A 20,630-nucleotide genomic window follows, 5' to 3' on the forward strand; every position below is an offset into this window, starting at 1 on the left:
CATATATGACTTAGAGAACCTACTTCTGACTCAGCTTGCAAAAATTTGGATAAATTAGGTTAAATGATAACAATTGTACAAAATTCATTTAATAGCATTAATATGTACATGGCAGGCAGCATACAACTACAAAGTAACAACAGTAATAAAAATACCCATCTTTGCATTGTCTGAATAGATTTGATACAAAACTGTTCATGATACAGTAATCAGGCTCATGTACAGTATAGGTAATTGCATGAAAAAAATACTAGATATTAATCTAAAAATATACATTCTCTATCATTAATTTCTGTTCAAAAGAACATTAAAAACATCTGGAGGACTACAATGAATTCTGTACAGTGTTTTAATTATACAGTTAAAGATCACAACAGCTATAGCTTTCACAGTCTTACAATCGTCTCTCTTATAATCTACGGTATGAAACAAGACAAACTTTGGACTGACTGGTAAGCACTGTTTCTTTTCACGTTTGCTTATGAACATGCTTGTTTAGTATAAAACAACAGCTTACATAGGAAATGTAATTGTGGGTGCAAAAGGTGGCACCTAACATCAAGTACAGTCAATTTGCATTCACATTATCATTATCTTTATTTAGTAGCTTGTGCAAGCTACTGAGTCACTTCTCTTGCTTTCCATGGGGTTGGATTTATTCACAAATGAAGGGTTTCCATGGAGTTGGACTTATTCACAAATGAAGGGTAAAAGTTAAAGAAGATGGACAACTAGGCTGAAAGAAATCAAGGGAAACGGACGAAAAGTAAAAGGTTGGGAGAAATGTTTCATGGGAATGGAGAGAATGCAATAACAACCAGTAGTACAGCCTACAGAGCACTGCCTATGGCACACTGTGGGCTTTACCGTCATAATGAGCCACTTGAAGTAAAATACCAATGAGTACTATACAAGTGAACAAAGGTATGGATGAAAAGAAGAAAACAGAGAAGTCTGTCACAGCTGGAGGGAAATTATGAAATGCCACTGCTTTAACAAATCTGTAATTTTAAAAGGAGTCACTGTAATTTTAACATCCCATGATAAACAAAACTATCTCATTTCTTTCAAAACTGCCACAGTTCCTACAATTTTTCTTAGTAAAGATACTTATGAATTTTCACAGGCTAACCACAGATCTGCATAGAAAAGAAATTCTTTCAAATAAGTAAAATAAGATGCATCTTAAACCAAACTTTTAGTTCTCATACAGTAAACTGTTGCCAGTGAACTATACAAAAAAATGAAGAACTTGCTGGGCTTAAGGTGTGCACTTTTTCCTTCTTTTCCTAAAAATATGACAAATCTTAAATATTTTTTTTAAATTGAGAGGGTTAAGGCACAGAAATGTTTCCCTTGTTATTTTCTCTATCTATTTGTTTACCAGTTCCTTGTCAATACAGGTTTTTGTTTTCACCACATGACAGAAAAAGTTAAGCAACTACACAGTTCACAATAAAACCTGGACATGCACAAATTTTAGCTCTCGGGCTTTTTACAATACTTCAGTTTAACTGCCAATAAATCATTTACCCTCTCCATATCCTAGGAAGAGAACTACAAAAAATTTAGACGTTTCAAGTCTTCCAAATCTTGAAAAGTAATGAATTTATCAACTAATAGATTGTAAAAGCTATATCTTCAGCAAGAAACTATATCTTAAATTCTTCAAAACAGCAGTTTCTTGGAATATAGAACTGAAAATTCCAAAAGTAAAATGCATTACATTAAAAGAGGCGCAGTCCTGTATACTGTGACTTATTTACATAAAGTACATTGCTAACAAAACAATTTTTCCTATGGTACACAATTTACTCCAGATTAACAGTTTTAAACATTTTATGTTATGTACAGCACCAAGGAACAGAAGATAGGAACTTCAAAAATATTTTTCACATCACATGCAAACAGACGTTTCATTTCAAGTCTTTTTTTTTGCAGTTGAACACCACCACCTCATTCCATCAATGAAGTTAGATATTTTCAACATCACACCCAAATGAGTGGTTCACTTTTAGGTTTCTCAGACAATCACACACTACTTAACTATAGTGCTCATTTTCTCACTCACAAAATGCTGACGGACAAAATGAACACTATTATATTTCTAACATGCACTTTTGCAATTGCACACCCTATAAGTACAGCACCCCATTACCAACTTCTTATATGCCCCAGACCTAGTGTGACCTCACCAAAGACCTGACGATCTGTAAGATTAAGGTTGCCCTGACTACAGCAAAGTTGGTGCCTTTTCAATGGTAGTGCCTTAATAAATGATGCCAAATTGGTAAGCCACTGTATGATGATAACTGTTGTGGGTCATGAAAAAAAGGGATACTAATTACAAGTTGCAAGAAGGTGAGATCTTGATGGGAAGTTAAGAGAGTCAAAGGGAAATGGTATGAAATGGTATTCAGTTTTTCAAAAGTTAACTTTCCCTTAACATGGTGATGAAGACACTGTCTTCTGTAAAACTTGGGATAACAAACACTGGAACAATTATCACAATGTGGCTTTAGTTAATGATACAACAATAAGAAATGCTTGAAATAATACCTACAGGGCCTGTATATATAAAATATAAAGAAAATAGTCATTCTGGTACAAAATCACATCTGTATCAATATTTTTTGTTTTTCTGTCGTAATCGGCTTCTAGGTGATACCCCAAATTTGCTGCTATATGTTTTTATCTCTAAATCCCAAGAATGACTGACAAATGTAGCTATCCATATTACAACATAAGAATATGAATAACTGACCATTGGAGCACTAGTTAGTGTTACTAACGTGGTTTGTTAATACATACTTTTTGTATTTACCATAATACATTGCATTCTATAAATTCTACCTTCCTTATCACAGGGCAGAACTTCAAGGGTCCATGTACAGTCATTCATCTTATATTTTACTTCCTACATATCTCTTCTAAATGCAAGGCAAAACTGGTCAACAAAGTGGCTGACTGCCACGCACACTTGAATCTCACCCGAGAGAACCAAATATGAAATGAAATTTCTTATTGACAAGGCAAAAATTGATTCCAGAACTAAATCAAAATGCACGAATGCAAATATGATTTTCCTCCTAAAATTATTTAAACCAAAAGGCACAAATGTTTACATGGTCATCTTCAAGAGGCACAAGTGGTTGGAGGGAGGCACAAATATATATGAAGAGCTTATAGAAGAGGCACATAAGTCTTCATTTCAAACATGCTACATAAATATATATTTTTTTAAGCATCACAGAAAATGCTTCCTGAATTAGTTACCAAGAATAAAAAGATCTTTTTCAACAACTTGCACAAAAAAAGTCTCACCAAACAGCCAAATGTGACAGGACCTTAAAACGACAAGCACTTTTAAAAATAACTGACCTTTCTCCCTTCTAACAAACACAAGCTACGTATGTCAAGAAGTCTGACTAGGTTTCCAATATTAAGTATTCTATTTGCATTACAAAAAGAATTCGTGTTAAACAGATGCTTCCTTGAGAGACTGGCATCATCTGTGTTGTAAAACCTAAGTGTTTAAGAAATGACCAGGGGAACCATGGATATTCAAATGCATAACAATTTCAAAATTCAAGATACTGAATAACAAAGTCAGCATGTATAGCTTGAATCAAGTGACAGCCAAATATGTAAAACTACGTTTCTGCACAACCTCATTGTCATTCAAGCCTCAGAAAGCATCTTCTGAACAATTCCAAATTCCAGTGATGTACTGTGAACCTTACTGGAAGCCATGATCATTTAGACTCATAAGAAAAGATACTATTTACAATGAACATAATGACTAGGTCTGGCTGAAAGAGACGAAATAATAAATAGTTGAAAAACGTCCTTATCAGTAACATTGCACTTAATACCCAACAAATCACCTTCCTAAATCACTCACATTTTTCTTATTACCACAGTAAGTTTTCTCACTCAACAGGATTTCACATCTACAATTGCTAAGGCTGTTCTTGTTAAGAAGGTAGCTTGAATTTGTAGTCCATATACTGTTCTAATAACATTTAAAATTGGCAATTTTATGTACAGTATGCATGCTGGTGTACTGCTGATTTGTACAATCCACACAAAAAGTGTTTTTCGAGAGTTTACTTCCTACAAAAAGTTCAGTTCGCTTGAAAAGTTCTTTTGATCTTTATCTCACTGTGCAAATTTTGAAATATAGTGAAAATTTCAGTACTCCCATAAAACACCAAGAGAATTTACCGTTAAGCAATCAAAATGCCATATAACAGGACAGCATAGAGAAGACAAGGACTTCTGCATAGCAAAAAAAAAGTTCCTGTTCACTTCCAACCTAATAAGAGCCTTTCATCCTGAGAGCTTTTATATTCTCAAATATATTGTATACTAATAATATATACAACCTGTTACACAATGCCTGGTCTGTTCTGTCGCTTTTCCTGCAGCTCACGGAATTTTTGCCAGGCCCAAATGTTCTGCCTGTCAGGATGACACCAGCAGTAGTAGATCATAAGGAATATGAGGCCTCCAATTGCACCTGGGAAAAAGATAATTTTTTTAAAATCAGATACCAAAAACTGGCGACAAGAAACAGGGTATAGTATTCATCAATGAGGGCGTATAATTAGAATTCTTATCTTAAAAATCTAAAAGGACTAGAATAATATTTTTAATTTCTCTGTAATTTCAAAATAGAAAACTTTGTAAATTCTAATACAATACAGTACAGTGCACTTAAAGGTTAATCTAATACATTCCAAACCTTTTAGTTAGCATTTCATTACATTTTAATACTTTAAAGACCAAATACTGAATATTATCATTTATTATCATTCAGTAATTTTACTGCACCACTGAATCAAAACAGCTCTCATAGGGCTGGCCCAAATTTTTTTCTTTAATAATAAAATTAAAATTCTATAAAATAAGTTACAGTTCTTTAAACATTTAATGACTGGATTCATCCACAAAGATATAGATTTTGGCAAAATTTTCTTAATAGATTTATTTCAAAGACTAATATTTGCTGTTGCAAAAGTGTATAAATTCTCAGTCTGACCTAAATTTTGTGCATACAGAGATTGGGTCATTTGGTGCATTAATTAATTAGTCACTGGTCAAATGAATACAACCAATTTGAAGAGATCAAATTTCTTCAATGTGGTGTTTTTTTGGTTTAAGGACTGCCATCATTGAATGATGGATTTGAATGTTCAGACTTACAAGACTTACCTCCAAACATAACAGCAAGACCACAGGCTTGGAAGTAGTTATCTGGAGCGTAATACGACCACAAAATGGCAATTATGATGTTTTCTCCAAAAGTTATCACGTAATATAGTAGGATGCGTAGTATCTGGCACACATAATAAAATAAGATTTTAGTTTTCCAACACTTAATTATAAGCTTGTTGAATGAACTGTCACCATAAAATTGCTGAATGCATTTGCTGGAGTAAGGGTATTAATATTCTATTTTTACTGAAGGAAAATGAAGGACCTAAAGAAAAGAAATAAAATAGAATCCTAGTGATGCAGTTGTTACAACAGCCCAAGTGCTTTAATTAATCTCCCACTGGACTGGGACCAGTTACAGAATTTTAATAATAACTATCGTTTTATATATGCTGGCAATGGTTGGGAGGAGAACTGGAGAGTAGGGGTGTTAAACTTTGGATACTAATTTGAAATATCACTGATAATCCTCTAACATGTGATTTTACTTTGAAAGGTATGACCACTCACCTGGTGCCCCGGTGAAGTTGTGACGAAGGAGAAGAGGTAAACGCCCCCAAATGCAACAGAGTTGATGACGGACATCTCACGAACATCAAAGTAGATCCACAAGGTGTGAATTAACCAGCGGACTATGATGGGCACCCAAAGGAGATTGAAACGTACCACAGCAAACAGGGCGTACGCAGTCACTCTGGAACCTGAAAGACAACAGATAAATTGATTGATTTTTGTTTTCAAATGATAGTACGTACACATCAATGGTCACTGACACTAGGAATATTTGACATGCTAACATTTAATGTATTCATAATATAAATATGAAGTCTCAAAACTATGTTGATATAATCTACTCTTATGTACAATACCCTTACTCAAAATTGTAATTTCCTTTAAAGAAAAAATTTGTACACTTGTATTTACCAATAAATAGTTGCTCAAGTCTTTTATGTTATGGGAGCTACTTTTAAACGAAAACTTTTCTGTTATTATATTTATGTATACAGGCATCAAATATATTCTACAAGACATTACATCATCATCTATGATACAGGTTGACCAAGGAAAGGGAGATTATTTTCATATTGTTTATTACTGTGATCAAAATTCATAAAATGTAATCAAATGTGTTCACTGACTGCTGTTCTGCTTTATAAACTGGCAAGAAGGTTATGCAAACCAAAGAACACATACCCTTTGAGAAGGGTTCCTAATGACTTTTCGAAGCTACAAAAACTAGGAATGTTTTAAATCACCTTTTTCTGATATGACTAATTCTGATTCAAACCAACAGCTGTATGTTTAACATATCATTTTAAATCACCTGTTGATCCAGACTGATCTGTGATTCTAAATCACCTGGTAATTTGAATCAGAGCACTTTGTTCTTTGCAGAATTTGACTGCTCAGATATTCTTAAATTACTGTATAGGAACCTGGTTTGATTTACCTGGTAATACTGTACCATTTCAAGAGTAGATTATTACAGCTATGTTAATACATAACTCTTTTGGAAATCTAGTAATAGCAACAAAATCTACTAGCTTCTCAAGCCATGCTGTGCCCCATGGCCACACATGCCCGACTCTCAAGGTCTTGCAAATGAAAGAAAGGGCCCCTTCAATTTTAAATATGACCCTAAAGATAATTCCAAGGGTTCTCAGTATACTTCTAACTATTCGGCTGTATCCTGTGACTAATATCAACTACCAAGCAGTACCTTCCTTAAGAATTCCAAGAAATGTTTTTAACAGCCTCTGGTGCTTGTCCCCAAAGCCATTAAAATACATGACTGCAAATCTATATGAGAGAGAGAGAGAGAGAGAGAGAGAGAGAGAGAGAGAGAGAGAGAGAGAGAGAGAGAGAGAGAGATTTAGTCTTAGAGATACTTCTATTTTTAGAGAGAGAGAGAGAGAGAGAGAGAGAGAGAGAGAGAGAGAGAGAGATTTTCAGAGAGAGAGAGAGAGAGAGAGAGAGAGAGAGAGAGAGAGAGAGAGATGCAGTCTCAATTTATATAGATTTATTCAGAGACAGACAGGGAACAACCGAGTCTCAGCCAAAGACGGAGACACGAGTTATTAAGAGAATCAATGAGCCTCAGCACCTAGATATCAATGGCGCACTCACCAATCGAGAGTAATTGCCAGCAATATATGGTAACTTCAGCCACCCAAGAAAGAATGCCCTTCCTCTCCCATGCGGGAGCGGTCGAGGACGGGGTGTGGGTTCCATGCCCGTCCTCTTCCCGGGAATGTGCCAAATGCCAAGCGAGCTTGTTGCAGGACATGTAATGCACCACGCCCAAGGTCATGGTGCAGGCTAGCTTGGCTATGACCAGGCCCAAACGAACGGCCTCTGGATCTTCTTTAATGCCTGAAAGTAGGCACAAACGTGTTAAAAATACAAGTATATTAAATAATACAAATTGTTAAATGCATGCACACACTGAAAGATATATGAAGTAGAAAAATATAGAAATCCAAATAAGCATATAAATTGTTACTCCAATCGAAATCTTCTTGTAAGAAGGGCAAACAGCAAAGGTGAAATGACATTTCCTTGTAGTACCCCACTACTTAATAAAAATTCACTTGACTAGAAAGAACCCGTCAACAATAATTTTGCATCTAATTCGTTCACGGCTTACTTCAATACAAGTACAAATAAACCGCCTCATGAGAAGGGAAAACAACAAAGGTGAGATAACACTACCTTGTAGTACCCCACCATTTACCGAAAATCCACTTGACAAGAAAGAACCATCAACATTAATTTTGCATCTAATTCGTTCACAGCTAACTTCAATACAAATATAAAGAAACAGATAAATCGTTACTCCAATCTAAACCTTATGATAAGGGCAAACAGCAAAGGTGCATTGGCATTTCCTTGTAGTACCCCACTATTTACCGAAAATTCACTTGACTGGAAAGAACCAATCAACATTAATTTTACATCTACGTCTTTCAAGGCCAACGTCAATTGCCTTTATATTTTGAACACGAATGCCATACACAGCCATATGACTGAGAAAAAGAAGCAATAGCTCATATGCTTCATCACTGCACTCTTATATTCGAATTTGACTGGTCGCAAAATTTAACCAATAATTGTTGAAAATTTATAATGATCTCGACAACAAGGCCGGAATTTCAACAACTAATCATGGCTTATCTGTAACAGTTCCTGAACCAATGCCAACACATACACGTGAATAATATGTAACAATCTTGACTTATTCCAATTTTAAACAAATAATCCTGAACAATCTGTAAATATCTAGACTAATTGCAGTCATCAACAAAATTATCCTTAATCATCTGTAATGAGCTCCCTGTCTAGTCCCAAATTTCACCAATAACCTACTAGGCCTAATTAACTGTCACAATCCCCGTGACTTCTTACCAGGGGCCATGGCCCACTCCCCAGGGGGAGCCTCGATCAAGATGGCCAGGTTCAAGACGACGATGGGCGCGTCCTCCAGGAAGATGATGACCAGCCTCAACATGGCCACCTCGGCGCTCTCCACCAGGAAGCCCTCGAAGAATTTCTTCTCCTGTCCGTAATTGTGCTTCTTCCATGCCTGTCTGGCTCGGAAGCCGTACCACCAGGCGTCCAGGTACCTGTTGGGAAATTTCACACCGGATGACATTTCAATTAATGGAATGGAATATCAAATTTAAGGCCATAGGCCTAGCGCTGGGACCTATGAGGTCATTCGGCGCTGAGGGAAATTGATAGAAATGGAGATTTTAAATATGTAAGAGGAGGAAAACCTCAAAGCAGTTGCACTATGAAGCAATCTTTAGGAGAGGGTAGAAAATAAGATGGAAGAAAGAGCATGTGAACGGAGGTACAGTGAAAAGAATGAAAGGGATACACTCGTGACTTTAAATACACCAAATTGTCCCGGGGGGAGAGTAGTAGTACTAGGGATAAGCCTTTGGAACGGCTCCAGTGCACCTGGACATTTACCTGAGTATGGGACTGATGGGGAAGAAGAAGACCCGAATCATCCATATGTGAGGCTTCCTCAGGGGAGTAAGGGCGTGGGCTCTTAAGTACCTGTGGATAATAATAATAATAATAATAATAATAATAATAATAATAATAATAATAATAATAATAATAATAATAATAATAATAATAATAATAATAATAATACTCATAGTAGCATGAGTCTTGAAATGTAGAGAAACGAATCCATAGTTATGTTTGGGTACATATTTTTAAAAATAAATCTCTACGAAAGTTCTCTGTAGATTTATTTTTTAGTATATGTACCCACACATAACTGTCTATTTGCTTCTCCATTAATAATAATAATAATAATAATAATAATAATAATAATAATAATAATAATAATAATTTTTTTAAAATTTACGTAGTCAAGCTTAGCCCATATAAAATAAATCTCTACAAAAGCACTCTCTGTTGAGGTTTATCTTTAATAATATATGTACCAATACATAACTGTGTATTTGTCTCTCCATTAATAATAATAATAATAATAATAATAATAATAATAATAATAATAATAATAACAATAATAATAATAATAATAATAATAAAGTTAAGTATACCTTAGTTTAACCAGACCACTGAGCTGATTAACAGCTCTCCTAGGGCTGGCCCGAAGGATTAGACTTATTTTACGTGGCTAAGAACCAACTGGTTACCTAGCAACGGGACCTACAGCTTATTGTGGAATCCGAACCACATTATATTAATAATAATACTAATTTTTTAAAATTTAGGCAGTCAAGCTTAGCACTGGGATACTTTCAGCCATTCAGCTCATAAGACAGTGAAAGGAGGGAGTTCGAGAGGTTGGACAGCAAGACAAAGGAGGTCCCAGAAAATAAAGGAGATAAAGTACAACGATCTCAAGGTGGAACTGGAGATAACCCAACAGCTACACTGAGAATTAACAGTTTGAGAGGTTGGACAGCAAGAATGAAAAAAAAGGAAGCAGGAAAGGAGGTAAAGTAAAAGGCAAACAATGGGTAAAGCTAAGGGCCGAAGGGGCTCTACAAACACCCTTTAGTAATGCCGACAGTGCACCATGTGAGGTGCAATGATGGCACTACCCCCTTACGGGATTAATAATAATAATAATATTATTATTATTATTATTATTATTATTATTATTATTATTATTATTATTATTATTATTATTATTATTATTATTATTATTATTATTAGTAGTAGTAGTAGTAGTAGTAGTAGTAGTAGTAGTAGTAGTAGTAGTAGTAGTAGTAGTAATAACAATAATAATAATAATATTCTATTAACAATTATTATTATTATTATTATTATTATTATTATTATTATTATTTATTATTATTATTATTCAGAAGATGAACCCTATTCAAATGGAACAAGCCCACGGGAGCCACTGGCTTGAAATTCACTGTCAATACGGGGAAAAGTTTACCAAAACTTGGTCGCAATACCTCAAATAACTCATCATTCACTCACTCACATCAAACAACTACTAAGCCCCAAGAGTCTTATAATAGTGTGTTAGCTACAAGAGAACACAAATAATTAGCATTCTCTCAATGCACGCACTGAAAGCATTACATTCTGAATATCTTACTTATATGCGTCTTCTGTTGTTGGCATGCATGCACGCACGCTCCCAAGGGTTTACCAACAAGCACTTCCAGAAAATGTTATTAACATTACGAATATTGGAGAAATAAATCCACAGTTATGTACCAGAAAATGTTATTAACATTACGAATATTGGAGAAATAAATCCAGTTATGTACCAGAAAATTTTATTAACATTACGAATATTGGAGAAATAAATCCACAGTTATGTACCAGAAAATGTTATTAACATTACGAATATTCGAGAAATAAATCCACAGTTATGTACCAGAAAATGTTATTAACATTACGAATATTGGAGAAACAAATGCACAGTTATGTACCAGAAAATGTTATTAACATTACGAATATTGGAGAAATAAATCCACAGTTATGTACCAGAAAATGTTATTAACATTACGAATATTGGAGAAATAAATCCACAGTTATGTACCAGAAAATTTTATTAACATTACGAATATTGGAGAAATAAATCCACAGTTATGTACCAAAATGAAAATTTTATTAACATTACGAATATTCGAGAAATAAATCCACAGTTATGTACCAGAAAATGTTATTAACATTACGAATATTGGAGAAATAAATCCAGTTATGTATTCAGAAAAAATGTTATTAACATTACGAATATTCGAGAAATAAATCCACAGTTATGTACCAGAAAATGTTATTAACATTACGAATATTGGAGAAATAAATCCACAGTTATGTACCAGAAAATGTTATTAACATTACGAATATTGGAGAAACAAATCCACAGTTGTTTATATGTACATTTATTTGTAGATAAAACTGTGCAGATTCCCGAAAGCTATCTGTACAGTTTCATCTTTGAATATATGTACATATACACAACTGTGGATTTGTTTCTCCATTTTAAGACTCATGCTACTACGAGCATTTTTTAATTGCGAATATTTCCACAACACTCTTGTTGTTTGTGGGTAATGTACATCATTAAAAAATGCCTAAGAGACAAATAGAATGGAATGTTATATTTAAGCCAAAGAGCAAGCGCTGAGACCTATGAGGTCATTCAGCTCTGAATGGGAAATTGAGGATAATGAAGGTTTAAAAGGCATAACATGAGGAAAACCTCGCAATTGCGCTATGGAACAATTGTTAGGCGAGGGTGGAAGGTAAGATGGAAGAAAGAGAATATGAACAGAGGTACAGTAAAAGGAATGAAAGGGGTTGCAGCTAGGGGCCTATGGGACGCTGCAAAGAAACTCAAGTAATGCCTACAGCACACTACGTAAGGTGCACGATCGGCAATAGCCCCCTACGGTGCATTAAAACATAAAAGTAAAAATAAATTATTTCTTTAAGCTGCCAGGAATAACTGGTCACTTAAGACTCACCATTGCAGCGACTTATATCCAGCATACAAATTGGGCAACAGAATTGCAAAGAAGATGAACCACGCCGATCTGGGCTTCTTGGTGTTGAAGTGAACGGAACAGGTCCAGAGGTCAAGGCAGAGGTCACCTACGTAGAACAGGAGCGAACACCAGATGACGATCTGTTGGAAGATAGAAAAAAATATATATATAAAAAACTGTCTTTTTGTTCTCCTATATCCCAGAGCCCAAGATGGTTTTTTTTTTTTTTTTGTTATAACAAGGTTTGTTCACTTTGAAAATTTCATTAACTGCTAGAACACCATATGGCAATCTATTGGAAGACAACAAAAAATAATAAGAAAAACTGTATGTTTCTCTATCGCAAAGCCCAAGATGGTTTTTTTAACATAAGGTTTGATCACTTTCAAAATTTCATTAACTGTTAGAGCATCTGATGACAATCTGCTCCATGATAAAAAAAATAATACTAATAAAAACTGCCTCTCTGTTTCTCTATATCCCAGAGGCCAATTTTTTTTAATAACATACAGCTTGTTCACTTTGAAAATTTCATTAACTGTTAGAATACCATATGACAATCCGTTGGAAGATAAAAAAATAATAATAAGTAAACTGCCATTCTCTTCTATAACCCAGAGCCCAAGATTTTTTTTCATATATAACATAAGGTTTGTTCTCTCTGAAAATTTCATTGACTGTTAGAACTATATGACAATCTGTTGGAAACTTAAAAAAAATTAATAAGAATAGTATTTTTCTGTTCCTCTATATCCAAGAGTCCAAGGTGTTTTTTTATATATATATAACATGGGGTTTGTTCAGTTTGGAAATTTCATTAACTGCCAAGTAAGCATTTCTTGAAATATTTGTTTTTTACAATCCCAAAGCCAGTGATGAAGTCACTTATTGTTAGCAATAACGTTAATGAAATAAGTAAATGTCCGCTTACTTTATTTGTTAAGAAACTTTAACCGTCAAGTAAGTAATCCAGAAAAAAATAACGCCTGACTTTTCTTATATATTTCAGAGCTATTTCTAGTGGACAGTATCACCACATGTTATCCTGTTCAAATTTTTGATAATTTTGTAACTTGCTATAAACCATTTAGTCAACTGAAAAATTGATTATTTCACCAGCATCCAACACAAATGTCAAAATGTTGTATACATTAATCATGCAAAGGTTTTAAATGTTTTAGTTAAACCCTAAAAAGAAAAAGTCCAATTTTTTTTTTTTTTATTGTGATAAAAATCATTACAGATTAAAAAAAAAAAAACAGAGATATTACTATTTGAGTGGACAGTACCATCACATATTCTCTTCTTCACATTTATTGAAACTTCACTGAACCATTTATTCAATGGAAAAATCATTATTTCACCAACAATCAAAACAAATGTCAAAATGTTGTATACATTAATCATTCACAGGTTTCTAAATGTTTTCGTTAAACCCTAAGAAGAAAATGTTCAATTAAATTTTTTTATCGTTGTAGAAATCATAACAATTTAGCAAAAACAGGATTCCCAGGACGTCTGAGCAGACAATAAATATGAAACAAAAACATGACAATCAGAGCAGTCAAGTAACACAGGATCTAGTGACTCCATTCATGGCATGGACGGGTGACCATCCATGTCTGACGTAAGCCACGGTGACTTCATTCACAGGATGGACGGGTGACAATCTATGTCTGACGTAAGCCACTGAAGCATAAGTTATTGTGACACTCAAGACTCTAGTCTGAGAGATAGTGAGTCACATCGAGGTTCGAGAGGGTAAATAAGAGAGCCCAAATGGCCAAGCAAGGGAAATCAAAAGTGGGGAGAGAATTCCAAAGTATGGGGGTGGAAAGAAAGATAAAGCCCCAAAAAATCAATAATTTTGAGAGCTACTTCGACACATTCCAAACAGTAGCCTGTAATTATGTAAAATATATAAGAAATATATACTGTACAACATATATACTGAATATACATACATACATACATACATATATATATATATATATATATATATATATATATATATATATATATATATATATATATATATATATATATATAGATAGATAGATAGATAGATAGATAGATAGATAGATAGATAGATAGATAGATAGACAGACAGATATGTGGACACATAGATAGATAGATAGATGGAGAGATATAAATAGATATATATTATATATATATATAATATCTATATAAAATAATATATACAGGCACATGTAAAAACAACATGAAAAGTCACATTAACAAACCATCTTCAAAATAATGACAAGAGATAAATGCTAATGAATGTCCCGAGGCAAGCATTTACAACGTCAGTTAGGCTATATATGTAACATGGCGAAGAGGCATCGATGTTGCTAAGCTGATTTTCATCAGTCATTTTCAATTCGGAAAACACCGTAAGGAGAGAGAGAGAGAGAGAGAGAGAGAGAGAGAGAGAGAGAGAGAGAGAGAGAGAGAGAGAGAGAGAGAGAGAGAGAGATTTGTGGAAAATGATCTATTTATGTAAACTACAACAGTATCTTGAGCATGGAAACGAGAGAGAGAGAGAGAGAGAGAGAGAGAGAGAGAGAGAGAGAGAGAGAGAGAGAGAGAGAGAGAGAGAGAGAATGATGTTTGATGTAGAGCCTCTAAACTCTCAGATGGAGAGAGAGAGAGAGAGAGAGAGAGAGAGAGAGAGAGAGAGAGAGAGAGAGAGAGAGAGAGAGAGAGATTTGTCCAAAATTTAAGATAAACTATGACAATGTCACACTACAGTTACTGTATCACACACTAACCCCTGACAATGGGATAAAAGCTATATCAGGTAAGAGACATGTACAAGTCATACCTAGCAGGGGTCAAGATTAAACCTCCAGGGCACGTCTGGGTATATCGTACCATGCAAATCTCTTCCCGAGGAGTCTCTCTCTCTCTCTCTCTCTCTTTGTTTCCCTGCTTAAGAAACAGTCATAGTTTTCCAAAACACTAAACACATTATTTTGAATATATATATTCTCTCTCTCTCTCTCTCTCTCTCTCTCTCTCTCTCTCTCTCTCTCTCTCTCTCTCTCTTTGTTTCCCTGCTTAAGAAACAGTCATAGTTTTCCAAAACACTAAACACATTATTTTGAATATATATATATTCTCTCTCTCTCTCTCTCTCTCTCTCTCTCTCTCTCTCTCTCTCTCTCTCTTTGTTTTTCCTGCTTAAGAAACAGTCTTAGTTTTCCAAAACACTAAACACATTATTTTGAATATATATATTTTCTCTTTGTTTCTCTAAAAACAGTTAGTTTTCCTGCTTAAAACACATAAACACATTACTTTGAATATATAACTCTCTCTCTCTCTCTCTCTCTCTCTCTCTCTCTCTCTCTCTCTCTCTCTCTCTCTCTCTCTCTCTCTCCTTGAGCGAGAATAATTAAGACACTGATCGTTTTAAAAAATCACTTAATCATGTTTCTCTATTTCAATTTTGTGCAGTACATTATTATTATTATTATTATTATTATTATTATTATTATTATTATTATTATTATTATTATTATTATAAGCTGCCACAGAATAAAATTGCATAGTTGGAAAAGAGATTTTAGGGCTAAAATAAAATTAAAAATAAGATACAACAGTTTAGAAGTAAAAATACAGTACATTCTCTATTCAGAATATATATATATATATATATATATATATATATATATATATATATATATATATATATATATATATACAGTATATGTATATATATACATAATACATATATATATTTTTTTAACCAAGAATCTCCTCTTACGAGAATATTATTGTTTATTTGAATGAAGACCTTGTAAATTAAAAAAAATAAAAACTGGACAGGTGACGTGGAATGACGCTGTTGCAACTGCTTGAAGTCAAGCAGAACCATGACTTGACTGAATTCCGAAAGCAGGCACCACACGACTTTGGCAATAAACAGAACTTGAGTCTAAGTTAGTTGTAAAAAACTTAGTATGAAAAGTAAATTCTTGAATTTAAAATGCTTTAAATAAAGACCGAATGGAAGAAGTGAGAAAATTCTAAGAGGGAAACATTAAAAGAGAGAGAGAGAGAGAGAGAGAGAGAGAGAGAGAGAGAGAGAGAGAGAGAGAGAGAGAGAGAGAATTTTCTTCCGGTATGATGGAAAATTAAGGGAATACTCTTTCCAAAATAGGCAAAAGTTTTTAAATATTAATATGATGATTTACGAGAGAGAGAGAGAGAGAGAGAGAGAGAGAGAGAGAGAGAGAGAGAGAGAGAGAGAGAGAGAGAGAGAGCGAGCACGCGGAGCATAAAAAGAATTGGTTCCCGTTGGTGATGAAAGAAAAAAGAAAGCATCCAACTTCAAAAAATCAAAATTATTTTGTGCGAGAGAAAAAGAGAGTTTCTGAAGCATAAAACGCCAACTGCTTCCGTTCGTTCAAGAAAAAAAAAATTAAGGGCGTTCTGCCCAATCTCTAACTGTCTGATTCTCCTTCTTACCCTCCTTTATATCTAAAACATCTTCTCTCTCTCTCTCTCTCTCTCTCTCTCTCTCTCTCTCTCTCTCTCTCTTCTTCTCTCTTTCTCTCTGCTGTATCTGAGTCTCCTTTTTACCTTCCTTTATATCTATATACTCTCTCTCTCTCTCTCTCTCTCTCTCTCTCTCTCTCCAGAATTATCGGGGCTTTTACGTTATCTGTAATTACTGTTTGTGATTCTCTCTCTCTCTCTCTCTCTCTCTCTCTCTCTCTCTCTCTCTCTCTCTCTGCCCACTCTTTAGCTGTATCCGAGTCTCCTTTATACCCTCCTTTATATCTAAAACACACCCTGTCCCCTCTCTCTATTTCTGGGCAACTGGCTCTAATCTATCTCACACACACACTCCTGAAGACTGATGGGAGCATTGCTCTTCATTGGCATCAACAGCCTCAACGTGGCACACGAGATACTGATCCGTTGATGCCAACAGCACAAATAGTCACGTCATTTAAACATGATCAGAGACGGTTTGATGTCGGTGACATCATTCAAGTGACGTTCGTTTCCTAAGATAAAAATACCGATGAATAAACGAAGGATGAATTTTTTTTTTTATCTTCATGCTTCATTGCACTGCAACTAATTCATGTGACTGATCCACTGGATACAAGAAGTAACTGGATAAAACATTATGTAAACTTAGCTTGATATTTAAAGTGGAATTTTAAACAAGTAAAAATGCGCCGAAGTTTCTTCGGCGTAATCGAGTTTTCTGTACAGCGTATAATCAAGGCCACCGAAAATAGATCTACCTTTCGGTGGTCTCGGTATAATGCTGTATGAGCCGCGGCCTATGAAACTTTAACCACGGCCCGGTGGTGGCATGGCCTATATCGTTGCCAGACGCACGATTATGGCTAATTTTAACCTTGAATAAAATAAAAGCTATTAAGGCTAGAGGGCTGCAGTTTGGTATGTTTGATGACTGGAGGGTGGATGATCAACATACCAATTTGCAGCCCTCTAGCCTCAGTAGTTTTTAAGATCTGAGGGCGGACAGAAAAGGTGCGGACGGACAGACAAAGCCGGCACAATAGTTTTCTTGTCAGAAATTAAAAAAGCGAAATCTACTACCAAAAAACAAAAACAAGAAATGAAGACTGAGACGTACTTTTGCTCTACAATTAAAAAAAAATGAGTAAATCTACCACAATTCATATTTATTGCCCATAATCGTACCGATACCGACTGAGCGTTGTATGATAAACTGGGATAACAAGAACGAAATAAACCTTGGTAATAATACAAAATCTCTTTACGATGTACACTGTATATGTTTACTTCATCAAAGGTCCCTGTCAAAGACCAGTATTTAGTTTATATTCAATTATTAATAAAATAAAATAAATTGCATATAATACAGCTAGCCTTATGACAGCACTCCACCTTGCAAAGTAACGGCATGTGAAGGATGGCACGGCCTTGGAGTGAATGAAAGATGAAAGACCTAGTGAGGACCCGTGGACTCAGTCTAACCAAACCGACACCACACTGGCACACAACGCTCACACAGGAACAATTGCCAGATAAGGTGGCTAAAATTAACCCGAAGTCTCCCTGTCTTCGTCTGCCTCCCCCACAAGTAGCAGTACTAAGCGACGGCTATTTGCTCGGGCTCGAGAAAGTAATGCCATTGTTAACATTCGGGGCAGGGGGGGTTTGGCTCTCAAATATTGGGTAATGCACAAGGCTGATACCAGCGCACGTAGTTGCTAATACAAAAGAACTGTAGTACTATAGTACTACAGAATTTCTGGTTGCGCTGTGTAAGCGTGGTCAGCCTTTAAATGAAGATTTGCGACTAAACGAGAACCACATTGAACAGGGAATTTCTGGTAATGCGCGTTAAATATGATGGGAATGGCCCCTTCCTTCATGTAATTGAAGAGGGGTTTCCCGTTAACGCGCGCTGAACACAAGGCGAACCGGCCTCAAATACTTGCCAATGTAGACAAGAACTGCACTTCACACACCTGGGAAGGCGTGAAGGCCGGTGTACAACAATTACAAATCAAATCTTAACATTCTTTAAAAATCGCTACTATTCTTGTTTTGAAAAGTTGTCTTGGCTTTATTTCGTGAATAGGATAGTTAGGACTAGAGCCAAGTTAACAGAAAAATCACTAGTACTAGCGTAATCAGTGGAGATGCCATGATGTTATCATGTTACAGAAACTTAATTGCTATAAATCTAACGACAAAAGAATGAAAATAAAGTTACTTCCGCCAAGACTTGGGCCTAAAGCACCTCACTGGAGAGAGAGAGAGAGAGAGAGAGAGAGAGAGAGAGAGAGAGAGTCCTTGGCTCTTGTCGAACCGAACACGCGATGATGACGCCAAAGGTAGGCGAGTGTAACGCTATGTACTGAGATAAAAATACTCTTTTCAGTTATGAGTGTAAAAATATACATTCAATGCGCTCCTATGTATAACGTATGCATTCAATCGCTGAATACAGACAAGAAAAAATAATATCCATTTTCGCTTAGTAATAAGTGATTTGACGGCAGTATTGAAAATGACAAATTTTGCCGTAAGTACTGTAGTTATTTCTGTTCAGTTATTATGGTTATAAGTTTTCATATAAACAAGTAAAAAATGCGCCGAAGTTTCTTTGGCGCAACCGAGTTTTCTGTACAGCGTATAATGCTACATGAAACTTTCAGCCATGGTCCGGTAGTGGCCTGTGTTGTTGGTACCAATAGCCTGTCAGACGCACGATCATGGCTAAATTTAACCTTAAATAAAATCAAAACTACTGAGACTAGAGGGCTGCAATTTAGTTTGTTTGATAATTAGAGGATGGATGATCAACATACCAATTTGCAGTCCTCTAGACTCAGTAGTTTTTAAGATCTGAGGGCGGACAGAAAAACTGCCGACAGAATAAAGTGCGGACGGACAAACAAAGCCGGCACAATAGTTTTCTTTTCAGAAAACTGAGAAGCAGACACCTCAATATGACACTAACTGTGATTGAAATAAGTTATATTATGTGGTCAAGGCTTAAAAAAATGTAAAGTTAAAAAAATTAAAAATATCTCCCCCCATAGAATATGAGAATTTGTCAAATATATAAGGCGTCCATAAATCAACCACACTTCACCTTAGCGCCCGCGCGCACGCAAAGATTTTATATAACCTACTACACACACACACACACACACATATATATATATATATATATATATATATATATATATATATATATATATATATATATATATATATATATATATATATATATATATATATATATATATATATATATATATATATATATATATTTATATATATATATTTGAGACATACAACGGAGGTAGTCACTAAGATACGTAAGTAAAATAAAGAATAATTAGTAATAACGGTACGTTACGTAACCATTAAACACCTTGAGCGTTTTATATCAAACCACAATTCTCACTATTGCCCAGACCCGTAAACTATACCAGAATTCCCTTGGAGTGGAACATGCAAAATTCTGATAGACAACTCATGACAAAACCATTTTGTCGCTAACGCGAAATACAACCATATTCACAGCAGAAAAATATAATATAATATATATATATATATATATATATATATATATATATATATATATATATATATATATATATATATATATATATATATATATATATATATATATATATGTTATATATATTTATATTTATATATATTCAGATATATAAATATAGATATATATGTATATATATATATATATATATATATATATACATATAATTATATATATATAATGATATACATATATACATAAATACATAGAGACATTAACATTATTATTCCCTTTCTTATAGTCACCATCACTAATCAAAATCCATCTCCTTTCACGGCAGGTTCTGACAAACAAAAAGAAAAAAAAAAAAAAAGTAT

At 34.6% G+C, this 20,630-nt stretch overlaps 1 protein-coding gene across 7 annotated transcripts in view; it reads right to left on the minus strand.

Moving 5' to 3' along the window:
• Window positions 1-76: 76 nt before the first annotated feature.
• LOC136848191 (XK-related protein 4-like) overlaps window positions 77-20,630 on the minus strand; it is an 82,357-nt gene continuing 61,803 nt past the window's right edge. For all 7 annotated transcript variants that reach the window (XM_067120498.1, XM_067120500.1, XM_067120501.1 and 4 more), the window contains 7 exons: window positions 12,201-12,361; window positions 9,196-9,285; window positions 8,626-8,843; window positions 7,348-7,593; window positions 5,731-5,921; window positions 5,218-5,341; window positions 77-4,522 (listed from right to left, as the gene is read on the minus strand). In XM_067120498.1, coding sequence (XP_066976599.1) covers window positions 4,392-4,522; window positions 5,218-5,341; window positions 5,731-5,921; window positions 7,348-7,593; window positions 8,626-8,843; window positions 9,196-9,285; window positions 12,201-12,361 — 1,161 coding nt within the window. In that variant the 3' untranslated portion in view covers window positions 77-4,391. The remainder of the gene's footprint in view (window positions 4,523-5,217; window positions 5,342-5,730; window positions 5,922-7,347; window positions 7,594-8,625; window positions 8,844-9,195; window positions 9,286-12,200; window positions 12,362-20,630) is intronic.

This window comes from Macrobrachium rosenbergii, chromosome 18 (assembly GCF_040412425.1).
Source record: "Macrobrachium rosenbergii isolate ZJJX-2024 chromosome 18, ASM4041242v1, whole genome shotgun sequence".
Lineage (NCBI taxonomy): Eukaryota > Metazoa > Arthropoda > Malacostraca > Decapoda > Palaemonidae > Macrobrachium > Macrobrachium rosenbergii.